The sequence below is a fragment of the Gorilla gorilla genome, chromosome 2 (genome assembly GCF_029281585.2).
Source record: "Gorilla gorilla gorilla isolate KB3781 chromosome 2, NHGRI_mGorGor1-v2.1_pri, whole genome shotgun sequence".
In the NCBI taxonomy this organism is placed as follows: domain Eukaryota; kingdom Metazoa; phylum Chordata; class Mammalia; order Primates; family Hominidae; genus Gorilla; species Gorilla gorilla.
The window spans coordinates 82,640,146-82,653,118 of record NC_086017.1 but is presented as its reverse complement, the minus strand read 5'-3'; the positions used below and the strand labels follow the sequence as shown (position 1 = coordinate 82,653,118).

Genomic DNA, 12,973 nt, shown 5'->3' with positions numbered 1-12,973 from the left:
AGGAGATACCATTTGAAAATTTAGCCAGGACTTCCACTTCCTTACACCTCAGAACTCTCCTCAAATGTCAAGCTCATAATAATGAATGTCAGTATAAGAGGTTGGAGGGCGAAGGGCAGAGCCACCCAGCTGGTGGTCCAGGACACCCCAAGTAGGCTTCAGGTGAGTGCGCATATTGCCCCTCAGCCCTCGGGATGGCAGGTAGGATGTGGGCCAGCCTGGTGAGTTTACCCAATGCGCCATGCTGGATAGAGACAGTTTTCTGTGTGTTCCATGATATGAAACACCTTGGGTAGCATTGCTTTAACTAGACTGCTTTTGCAAGGCTCTCTGAGAGCATTTTAGTTGAATTGTGAAAGAGTAGGAACCAGCATGGGAAGACTTGTGGAAGAGCATTCCAGAAAGAAGGGAACAAGTACAAAGGCTGTGCAAGAATTTGTTGGTGTGTCCTTGGGACAGAGAGAGGGCAGTTAGGGGAGTTAGCTCAGTAACCTGGATGGGAATCATGGGAGAGCCAGAGTGGTGGGGGCCAGGTCTTACACAGCCTTTTCTTTTTTTTTTTTTTTTGAGGCGGAGTCTCGCTTTGTCACCCAGGCTAGAGTGCAGTGGCACGATCTCGGCTCACTGCAAGCTCCGCCTCCCGGGTTCCCACCATTCTCCTGCCTCAGTCTCCCGAGTAGCTGGGACTACAGGTGCCTGCCACCATGCCCGGCTAACTTTTTTTGTATTTTTTGGTAGAGACGGGGTTTCATCCTGTTAGCCAGGATGGTCTCGATCTCCTGACCTCGTGATCCGCCCGCCTTGGCCTCCCAAAGTGCTGGGATTACAGGCGTGAGCCACCGCGCCCAGCCACAGCCTTTTCTTAAGTGGGGAGTTTGAATTTTATTCTGAGTGTTTGGGAAGTCATTGCAGGTTTGTAACGGGTACATTGTGATCATAGTGTAAAAGCATAGCATTTTGGGCTTGGAGGGGAATTAGAAACAAACTAATCTATTCCCCTCATGTTATTACGCAAAGAAAACTTTTCTGTGCCTTGCTGTTGCTATTTTTAGTGGTGTCTTTTTTTTTTTTCCATTTGTAAACTCAGGAACATACTATGCAATGCTTTCTAATTTCTGTTCTGCGGTAAAGATCTTCATCACTGATGTTCTTCAGTATTCATTTCCTAAGGCTGCTGTAACAAATTACCACAGACTGGGTGGCTTAAAACCACAGACCTTTATTCCTTGCATTCCTAGAGGCTAGAATTCCAAAATCAAGGTGTCATTTGGGTTGGTTCCTTCTGCGAACTCTGCAGGAGAATCTGTTCCGTGCCTCTCTGCTGGCTTCAGCAGTGCTGGCAACCCTAGACATCCCCTGGCGTATGAACCCATCACACCAATCTCTGCCTCTATCTTCACATGGCGTTCTCTGTGTCTCTACATTGTGTTTTTTATAAGGACACCAGTTGGTGGACTGAGGTCCTTCCCTAATCTGGTATGACCTAATCTTGATTACATCTGCAAAGACCCTGTTTCCAAAACAGGTGACATTCACAGCTTCCAGGGCTTAGGACATCAACACATCTTTGTCAGGGACACAGTTCAACCCATAGTATCTTCCTTCTACCACCAACTTTATAGTGACACCTTCTCCATTTAGTTGGCTGACCTCCACTTAGTTGAATTGAATCCAAACAGCCATTTCATTTGGACAGTTAACAGGTCAAAATCCTACATCATTAAACAACACTATTTGCCCTTTTTTCACACAGATGAAATGTAGGAATGTTGTCAGAATTGTTCAAGTCTGATGTGCCCAAATACCATGCTTCATGGAATAGTCATAGTGAAGAAAATGGATTGGAGAGCTCTGCTTCAGCCTGCGACTTGTAGTCCCCATTTCTTCTGTCCTTTCCTATCCTACAAAGGTGTTTTTTACTTAACCAGATAATTGGTTTCATTAATAATTTATTCTCTGCCTTGTACTAGAAATTATTTAAAGCATTTCTCTCTCTCTCTCTCTCTCTCAGTGTGTGTGTGTGTGTGTGTGTGTGTGTGTGTGTGTGTGTAAAACAAGATGGCATAATAAAGGTGAAGGTAAAAGAAGAAAATTAAAAGTAGAAACAGGCCGGGCGTGGTGGCTCATGCCTATAATCCCAGCACTTTGGGAGGCTGAGGCAGACGGATCACCGGAGGTAAGGGGTTCAAGACCAGCCTGGCCAACATGGTGAAACCGTGTCTCTACTAAAAATACAAAAATTAGCCAGGTGTGGTGGTGCGTGCCTGTAATCCCCATTATTCGGGAGGCTGAGGCAGGAGAATTGCTCGAACCTAGGGGGCAGAGGTTGCAGTGAGCCAAGATTACGCCACTGCGCTCCAGCCTGGGTGACAGAGCGAGACTCTGTCTCAAGAAAAAAAACTGGAGGCAAGAAGGAGCTGCAGGTACATTCTGTCATGTTGAGTGAGTCACAGATTTGAATTCACCAGCAGCCCGTATGGAACGGGAGACCTTGCGAGGTACACAATTCAAGTGAGGTATACAATTCCAAGAGGTTCATGGGACTGTTATTTAAATCAGCTTTTGGGATCACAGTGAAGCACATTTCAGCAATAGCATTTCTGCTAGGGAGTAGAGAGAAATGTGGCAAATTTATGAGGCCCACATTTCCATCTCTGTGAATTTGATCTGGCCTGGCAAAAATGTAAAACAGTTGCAAAGCTGGGGTGAACTGCATTTCTTTCACACAGTTCTTTATGGACATTGTACTTTTCTTAACCTATTTGTCACCCTCACCCTTGAATTTCTTAAGTGGTGGTTGGGGTTGAGCCAAATGGTGGCTTCTCTGCATTTGGATAAACCTTATGAGAGCCTTTCTTTTCAGCATTTAGCGTTGCCATAGCGAGTGTTTTTTTCTAAGTCATTTATTTTTCTCAAAAAATGGATGTGTGTGTATGTGTGTACTAATGTGTGTGGGCAGATGTATGTATAGGCACGTGTGTGCACATGTATGTATGTACATGTTTGTGGGCACATGTATGTATGTATGCGTGTGGGCACATGTATGTATGTACATGTTTATGTGCAGACTGTCTCAAAAAAACTGCTGGAGCTAGAGCCTGTCTCCTTGCCTTTAGCTCCCCTGCTTTCACCCCTTCTGTGCGAGAGTCATTCTGATGGAGGACTTTTTAAACATGTAACCCACCTGTTTATCGTTTGATGATTAAAGTAAATGATTCTCTATATAATTGTGAACCAGGGGAAACTGTATGTGAGTTCACACATAATTAACATAAAAAGTAAGAAGTGTTCTACTTGAGGTCTTTAGAGTTGTCTTTCTGTGATAATATGACATCTTTGGTCCTCCATGGCTCAAAGAAGGTGCCACAGTATTTTCTTATTTTACCAGTAGGGATAATAATAGTACCTATCTCACAGGGTTGCTGTAAGTACTTCATGAGTTTACCATGTGAAATACTTAGAAAGCCTGCACAGAGTTACTGCACAGGAAGTGCAAGCCTTTTATATTAACGGATACTATCAAGGAACCTTTGTCCTTTTGCATAGCATCCAAGAGGTGGTTGAGTCTTTATTATTGCTGTTTGCCATAGTGATTTGACTATATTATTCAAATACATCTAAAAATTTTATTCCTTGGCCCAGCGCAGTAGCTTATGCCTATAATCTCAGCACTTTGGGAGGCTGGGACAGGAGGGTCGCTTGAGCCCAGGAGTTTGAGACAAGCCTGGACAATGTAGCAAGACCCTGTCACTACAAAAAATTTATAAATTAGCCAGGCATGGTGGTGTGTGCTTCTAATCCTGGCTACTTGGTAGGCTGAAGTGGGAGGATTGCTTGAACACAGTAGGTTGAGGCTGCAGTGAGCTGTGATTGAGCCACTGCACTCCAGCCTGGGCCATGGAACCAGACTCCATCTCTAAAAGAATAAAAAAAAAAATTAAAAATAAGTAAAAATAAAAATTTTATTTCCCCCACCTTCTTGGGATCTGTAGTCTAATGTGTCAGATATATATTAATGCATTCATGAATATTTGTATTCTCTACCAAAGCACTAAGGACTAGAAGCTCATAAACTTTTTTGAAAAGTGGCGTAGTTGTTGAATCGTTGGAATCGTCTTGAGAGCTTTTATCAATCTAATTATAATAAACCTACAATTGGCTTTTCATAAAAGGATATGAAGATCTATTTTGTGATTTTTAAAACCTTGATATATTTTGTAATATTTCAAGAAGACAGAGTTATTTTCTGCCAGGGACTTTTGGAAAGTGGTCACTGTCATTTCCTTAAGGAATGATTTGATACTGATTATTTTCTAGCTCCACATTGTATTTTTCCTAAGCTTAGTACATCACAGTCAAGCTGACTTCTCCATAGGAATTAAGTAGCATTGAAGTTTTCAACAGTCTTTTTCAAAGATTAAATAATTTATATTACTCTCGTAACAACTACCCTGTAAGCAGTTGAAAGAGAGCAGATGAGAGAGAAGAGCCCTTTAAGCTTGGAACTTTGGGATTAATATCTTGTAGCAACTCTTCCAATTTAAGTCACACAAACTTTCAAGCTGCATCAAAGTAGCCAGTCATGTCAACTACGTTTGTAAAGTGGAAGAATTGGAGTAGATGACTTCTGTGCTCCCTTAAAGAATGAAATTTCAGTGGATCTCTCTAGCACAGCCACTTATATGTGTCATGCAGGAAGTCCTTTCTGAATATTCATTGAGTTTCTGCACTTAGAAAGTTACAAAGAAACGCGATGGTAGTCAAGCCTCACAAATATTCACTAATGAGCAAGCCTCTTAATAAATTTCATCCACATTCTAGTATATCATTTCCTTCCCAGCATCTTTCCCATCCATCTTGCCAGTATTTTTATTGTTTGACTTCTTGTTGATCATTGATATTGTACAGTGCAAATAAATTGCAAGTCAACCAAAAGATCAAGGATTTCAGGAAAACATTGGAAGTGATATGGGGGATGTGCTTGAACCACATACCATAGTAAACAATTGAAGAAGAAAACTCTACAATAATAGTGAAATTAGTGGAAAGTCCTTATTTTGAATATTAAAGGATTGATTAAAAGATTGATTTGAGCATCACATGATTGAGAGGCCCTTGAGGAAACTGATGATACACTTGATTTTTTTCTGTAAGAATTACCTTCTCTGATTCTGCTACAAAAAGACGAACATGAAGTGATGAATGTTAGATGGTGCTGTAATATAATTTTGTTAGAACAGTTACAAATACAATTAATATTTGGTTCATTCTTTGCTGTTTTTGAGAATTAGTACATGGTTGCAGTTTTAACCTACATATTGTTAACATTGTTAAATATTTCATCAATTTATTTTTGTAGTTTGTAGTTTTGTTTCAAGGTGAAGTATTTGGTTTTTGTTGTTTTTTTGACACAGAGTCTCCCTCTGTTGCTGAGGCTGGAGTGTAGTGTTGCAGTCTCTGCTCACTACAACCTCCGCCTCCCAGGTACAAGTGATTCTTCTGCCTCAGCCTCCTGAGTAGCTGGGATTACAGGCACCTGCTACCACACCCGGCTAATTTTTATATTTTTAGTAGAGACAGGGTTTCCCCATGTTGGCCAGGCTGGTCTCGAACTCCTGACCTCAAGTGATCCACCCACCTTGGCCTCCCAAAGTGCTGGGATTACAGGTGTGAGCTGCTGCCTCCAGCCTCAAGGTGAAGTTTTAACCTTATCATCATTATTTACTATTAAATTTTGGTCTCCATTTTAAGTTGATTTACTTTTTTCTGGTCTATTATCCTCTATTAATGGGCATCTCCACTATTGATTTCAGCTCTACAGGGTGTCCTGTGTTATAGTGATGCCCTGTCATGTCCTTGCAGAACCTCACAATGTGACCTTATTTAGAAATAGAGTCATTGCAGATGTAATTAGTTAAGATGAGGTCATGCTAGAGTAGGGTGGGCCTTTAATCCACTGTGACTGGTAACCTCATAAGAAAAGAAGAGACACTAAGACACACACAGAGTGAAGATGGCCATGTGAAGTCACAAACACATAGGGAGAACACCCCAAACAACAGAGGCAGAGCTTGGAGTGATGCATTTACAAGCCAAGGAACTCCAAGGATTGCCAGCAACACCAGAAGCTAAGAGAAGGGCAGGGAAGGGATTCTGCCCTGAGAAGGAGCCAAACCTGCTGACTGCTTAATTCTGGACTATTAATAGTAGCCTTGGCCAGGTGCGGTGGCTCACGCCTGTAATCCCAGCTCTTCGGAAGGCCAAGGCAGGCAGATCATGAGGTCAGGAGTTCGAGACCAGCCTGGCCAACATGGTGAAACCCTGTCTCTACCAAAATACAAAAATTAGCCAGGCGTGGTGGTGTGCGCCTGTAATCCCAGCTACTCAGGAGGCTGAGGCAGGAGAACTGCTTGAACCCAGGAGGTGGAGGTTGCAGTGAGCTGAGATTGTGCCATTGCATTCCAGCTTGGGCAATAGAATGAGACTCCATCTCAAAAAAAAAAAGAAAGAAAAAATAGTAGCCTCAGGAGCTGTGAAAAATAAATTTATTTATTTTGTTTTCTGCTACCAGTTTTTGGTGGTTTGTTACGGCAGCCTTAGGAAACTAATACAGGGAGTTTTCAGAAAATGATTCTGCTGATCCATGGACTAGATGATGTTTCTCAGAGCCCACGCCCACGAAATGGCATAAAAGCCAGTTGAAATTTGTATGAGAAGTTGTGTTATTGGCCCAAACTAGACATGGTTTAAATAACTCTTTATCTTGCAGCCTTCCTTGTGTTAAGTTAGTCGTTTCTTGTTCATAGAGATTGAATGTTTTTGTTAATGGCTGCGCTGGAAGTGCTTCTCACTGTTACAGAATAAGAAGAGACAGCTCCAGGTTCCTCTGCATCCATTGGTATTTGTTTTCCTTGGCAGCTCTCAGATTCAAGATAGGAATTTCACCAGCAACTTCTACTTAAAGCCAGTGCATTACCTTTAGATCAGGCTACATACGTGTGTTTTGGGCCAAGGAACCTAGAGTATGGAACTGGTTCTTTTCAGTAGAGAGGAATTATGATATGTCATTATCATAAATGCCCTTTTAAAAAAATTTAACTTTTAAGTTCAGGGACACATGCAGGTTTGTTATATAGGTAAGCTTGTGTCATGGGAGTTTGATGTACAGATTATTTTCACCACCCAAGTATTAAGCCTAGTACTTATTAGTTGTTTTTCCTGATCATCTCCCTCTACCTACCCTCCACCCTCTGATAGGCCCTGGTGTGTGTTGTTCCCCTCTATGTGTCCATGTGTTCTTATCATTTAGCTCCCACTTACAAGTGACAACATGTGGTAATTGGTTTTCTGTTCCTGCATTAGTTTGCTAAGGAAAATGGCCTCCAGCTCCATCCATGTTGCTACAAAGGACATGATCCTCTTCCTTTTATGGCTGCATGGTATTCCATGGTGTATATGTACCACATTTTCTTTATCCAGTCTACCATTGATGTGCAGTAAATGCCCTTCAGAAAGTTGAAGCCGGGCTCAGTGGCACGTACCCGTAGTTCCACCTACTTGGGAAGCTGAGGCAGGAGGGCTGCTGAGGCCGGAGGGCTGCTGAGGCCAGTAGTTCAACACTGTATTGTGGTATTATTGCTCCTTTGACTGCTGGTCTCCAGCCTGGGCAATGCAATGAGACCCCATCTCTTAAAAAAAAAAAAAAAAGGAAAGAGAAGAAATTTGATCTACTGTTTGGTCCCAGATAGAACCTGAGATTGTGCGTGTTGTATGCTATGAAATTAAAAGGCCAAGTTAGCCAGTAAGCATCCAGTTTGAACTTGTCTGGAATTGCCTCACTGGAGTCTTGTCCTCCGTGATCAATTGTGGGCTCTCGTCTCGGTATGCTATGCCTGGCAGGCTTCTAGGTTTGGGCAGAGGAAATGAAACCTAGTCGGTTACTCTGAGATTTATAGTAGACCTGCTATTGCAGGAAGTGGTGAAAAGTTGATTGATAGTTTGAGACAAAACTCTACAGCAAAAAAACAGGATGTATGCTTTCCATTTATACCCAGTTCCCCCTGCCCCTACATTTCAGGCTCCTTTTGCATTTTGTTTTGGTTGCTTCATAAGGCTGTGGAGGCTTTCCCCCTCCTACAGTCACCAAATGTAAAATAATTGAGGAAATTTTGTATCAGCTTAGCCATAGTAAAGGCATGTACTTTCTGCTGTTGCAATTACTCTTTCGTGGTAGTTACATGTAGCATAACTTGTCTGCAGTCTTTAAAGAGAAATTCTCCAAATAGGATATTATTTCACATATGCAAAAAGAATGAAAGGTCTTTTTTAAGTTACATTGTAGGATTACATTTCCAGTAACTTTCTAAGAAAAATCTATTTTGAGTGTGGTTTTATTAAAATATGACAGTAGTGGTATCCAATTGTCTCTTTTAAATGCAGCGTCTCTTCATTCTATAGTAAATATATTCTTAACAGGTAGGTGATCCTCACTTAGATATAAAACATATAACTAGCCAGGCATGGTGGCTTACTCCTGTAATCCCCAGCACTTTGAGAGACCAAGGTGGGTGGATCACTGTGAGGTCAGGAGTTTGAGACCAGCCTGGCCACATGGCAAAACCCCGTCTCTACTAAAAATAACAAAAATTAGCCAGGCGTGGTGGCGCATGGCTGTAATCCCAGCTACTCGGGAGGCTGATGCAGGAGAATCACTTGAACCAGGGAGGTGGAGGTTGCAGTGAGCTGAGATCGCTCCACTGCACTCCACACTCCAGACTGGAAGGCAGAGTGAGAGTCTGTCTCAAGAAAAACCTAACCAGACAAACAAAAAACATATACTATAACTAGTAACACAGCCTATGTGTTTGTTGAGAGTATCAAAATGTACCATGCCCGGGGCTGCCGCTCATGCCTGTAATCACAGCACTCTGGGAAGCCAAGGTGGGAGGATCACTTGAGACCAGGAGCTGGAGACCAGCCTGGGCAACATAGGGAGAATCTGACTTTACAAAAAATTTAAAAATTAGCTGGGTGTGGTGGCATGTGCCTGTAGTCCAAGCTACTCGGGAGGCTGAGGCAGGAGAATCGCTTGAACCTGGGAGGCGGAGGTTGCAGTGAGCCGAGATCACACCACTGCACTCCAGCCTGGTGACACAGTGAGACTCTGTCTCAAAAAAAAAATTTTTCTGAAATAATATGAAATGGTTTTCTCATAAAAAGAAAAAGCACTCCATGCTGCTGATATTGCTTTTCCTCCTTGTACATTTTAAGATTATGAACATTTATATAGGTTTAAAAAATAAAACAATAGGCAGTGAAAAGGCTCCATCACACCATCATCCTGTGTCATCCCCCATATTTCCAGTTCCCACCTTATCTCCTTTACAGAAGTTACTGATTTCTGTGACTTTGGAGAGTTTATTAAGAAGTATACAAGCAAATAGAAACATCTGTTTTGATATCTTTCCTGTTATTTTCCCTTTTTATATATATGTAGCATATACATATGGTGAGCCTTTTGTGTTGTTAAGCAGTAAGTCTGGATTGGCCCATGGAGAGCTTCATTCATTGTACAGCTGTAGGCTATTCCGTCGTATGGATATGTCATAACTTATTTCACCAGTCAACTAGTTTTATAACAAGGACATTTGGTTGTTTCCCATTTTTAGCTATTAAAAAACGATGTCATAGTAAATAACCTCAGACCTATGTCATACATGACATAGGTGTACTACATGTGTTTAATTTTCAGACATGGGGCTTTCTGGGTCCAGGGTATATACATTTTCCATTTTGAAAGTTATTCAGACATGGGGCTTGCTGGGTCCAGGGTATATACATTTTCCATTTTGAAAGTTATTGCCAAGTTCTCCTTCATGGGGGTTGTAGCTATTTAATCTCCCTGCATCAGTATATGAAAGTACCTTTTCTCCTGCAGTCTTGTTAACAGAATAATATCAAATGTTTGGGTATTTGCCAATAAAAAATATATCTGACATATGACTTTAATTTGTATGTCTCTTATTTGACTGGAGTTGAACATCTAATATATTTAAGAGTTACTTATATTTCCTTTTTTGAAATTGTCTGCTTGTATCTTCTGTCCATTTTTCTGTTGGATTGTTATATATCCATTATTAGGAACTCTGTTAGGAGAGTTAGGCTTTATTAGTATATGTATATATATACACACATATGTGCTTATTATAGATATATTACCCAGAAGAAATTGATATTTTTATTTTTATTTTTGAGATGGAGTCTCACTATGTTGTCTAGCTGGAGTGCAGTGGTGTGATCTTGACTCACTGCAACCTCCACCTCCTGAACTCAAGTGATTCTCCTGCCTCAGCCCCCCTGCAAGTAGCTGGGATTACAGGTGCCTGCCACTGTGCCCAGCTAATTTTTTGTATTTTTAGTAGAGACAGGGTTTCACCATGTTGGCCAGGCTGGTCTTGAACTCCTGACCTCAGGTGATCCATCCGCCTCAGCCTCCCAAAGTGCTGGGGTTACAGGCGTGAGCCACTGTGCCTGGCCAAGAAATTGATTTTATGTAGTTGAATTTATCAGTCTTTTGTGGCTTCTGAATTTTGAGTCGTAGTTAGAAAAGCCTTCCTCCTTCTTAGGGTCATAAAAGAAATCTGTGTTTCCTTGTAATACTTTTTAATAGCTTCATTTTTTACATAAATATCTTGGATCTGTTATGGTATATATCCTGGTGTGCCATTTAAAATATGAATTCAACTTTATTTTTTTGGAAGCTATATACCCTGTTATCCCCAGGCCAATTAATAAATAATTCTAATCTTTCTTCTTAAAATGTTTTCAAGATCCAAAAAGTTGGCAGCTCTTGCAGAAGCCTTAAAGGAAGTCTCCCTTACAAAGGCCCAGCTGGGGTTAGAACTGGAAGAACTAGAAGCAGCAGCACTGCTTGTCCAGGAGGAAGAAACTGCATTAAAAGCAGCCCATTCAGTTTCTGGGCAGCAGACACTTTGCTCCAGCTCTGAGGCAAGTGATTCGGAGGACTCAGACAGCACCGTGTCATCTGGAAACGAAGACTCAGGCTCAGATTCAGAACAAGATGAACTCAAAGATAGTCCATCTGAGACAGTCAATTCTTTGCAAGGTCCCTTTCTTGAAGAAAGCAGTGCCCTTCTTATTGTTGATGGTAGAGTACGCAGAAACACAGCCATCCAGGAGTCTGATGCCAGTCAAGGAAAGCCACTTTCCTCTTCCTGGCCTCTTGGAGTGTCTGGGCCTCTGATAGAGGAGCTTGGGGAACAACTGAAGACTACAGTTCAGGTTTCTGAACCCAAGGGCACCACTGCTGTAAACCGCAGCAATATGCAGGAGAGAGACGGCTGTCAGACACCAAATAATTGACTCTTAGGTGGTTTTATTCATTGTTGAGAAATATGGTAGATTTGGTTTCATTTACCGAATGAGAATTCTTCATTTTCACTTTGTAATTTTTCTTAGTATATAGTCAGCCCACTGTATTTGTGTGTTCCACATCTGTGGATTCAACCAACTGCAGATCAAAAATATTGAAGAAAAAATCGCATCTCTGCCAAACATGTACAGACTTTTTTCTTGTTATTATTCTCTAAATAATACAGTATGACAACTATTTCCACAGCATTTACATTGTATTGGGTAATATAAGTAATCTAGTGATGATTTAAACTGTGCAGGAGGATGTGGGTAGGTTATATGCAAATACTGCACCATTTTTTATCAGGGGCTTGAGCATCTGAGGATTTTGGTATCCTCAGGAGTCCTGGAAACAACCCCCCACAGATACGGGGACAACTTTATGACATCGTTTTTCGACCAATGAATGTTTATACCTTTTGTTTTCCTTGCCGCAACTGTGAAGATAAAGTTCAAAAGTATTTTTACCAAAGTGTAGCTAATATTTCAAGCTGAAAATAATAGTTCTACTGCCAGTGTCTCCAGAATGTAGAGCCCATCAATATTTTTATTTTAGGAGGTGTACTTGACACCCGATAAACTGCACGTATCAAAAGTGTACAATGTGTTGGCGTATGTATACCCTGCGTAAAACTATCACCACGACTGAAGTGAGGAACGGACCCATCATTCCCAAGTGCCCTTGTGCCCTGTTATTAGTTTGCATGTCCTAGAATTCTATGTAAATTGAATCATACAATATCTATCCCTTTTTTGGTCAGGCATATTTTACTCAGTGTAGTTATTTTGAGATTCATCCATGTGGTAGCATGTGTCACGAGTTTTTGTTTTTATGTTTTTCATTGCTGAGTACTGCTTCATTGAATAGATTTGTTCATTGACCTATCGATGGACACCTGGGTTGTTTCCAGTTTGGGGCTGTTATAAATAAAGCTGTTATGAACATTTGTGTACAAGTCTTCATGTGGACGTATGCTTTCATTTCTTTAGTCAAATACCTGAGAGTGGAATGACCGAGCCATATGGTAGGTATATGTTTAATGTTTTAAGAAAACGCTGAACTGTTCTCCAGCATGGCTGTACCATTTTACATTCCCACCAAAAGTGATAGTTTATGAGAGTTCCAGTCTTCCACATGATGGTTATTGATATGGTCAGTCTCTTAAACTTTTACCGTTTTTATAGATGTATAGTGGTGTTTTGTTGTGGAAGTGTCTGTTCAAATCTTCTGCCTGTGTGTGTGTGTGTGTGTGTGTGTGTGCGTGTGTGTGTTTGAGACAGGGTCTTACGCTGTCTCCCAGAGTGGAGTGCAGTGGTGCAATCTCCGCTTGCTGCAGCCTCACCCTCCCAGGTTCAGGCAATCCTCGCACGTCCTCCTGACCACAGGCTTGCTCCACCATACCCAGCTAATGTTTGTAGTTTTTATAGAGATGGGGTTTCGTCATATTGCCCAGGCTGGGATGTGATTTTTTAGAGTTCTTTTTGTTTGGTTGGTTTTGTTTTGTGTGTTTTTTTGTCTTGTTTTGTTTGAGATGGAATC

The 12,973-nt window shown here is 41.4% G+C and overlaps 1 protein-coding gene across 2 annotated transcripts in view; it reads left to right on the top strand.

The window, feature by feature from the left end:
- Positions 1 to 12,389, top strand: part of SHQ1 (SHQ1, H/ACA ribonucleoprotein assembly factor) — a 102,509-nt gene extending 90,120 nt beyond the window's left edge. For both annotated transcript variants that reach the window (XM_004035906.5, XM_055382989.2), the window contains exon 11: positions 10,830 to 12,389. In XM_004035906.5, the coding sequence (XP_004035954.5) occupies positions 10,830 to 11,382 (553 nt within the window). In that variant the 3' untranslated portion in view covers positions 11,383 to 12,389. The remainder of the gene's footprint in view (positions 1 to 10,829) is intronic.
- The last annotated feature ends 584 nt before the right edge of the window (positions 12,390 to 12,973 follow it).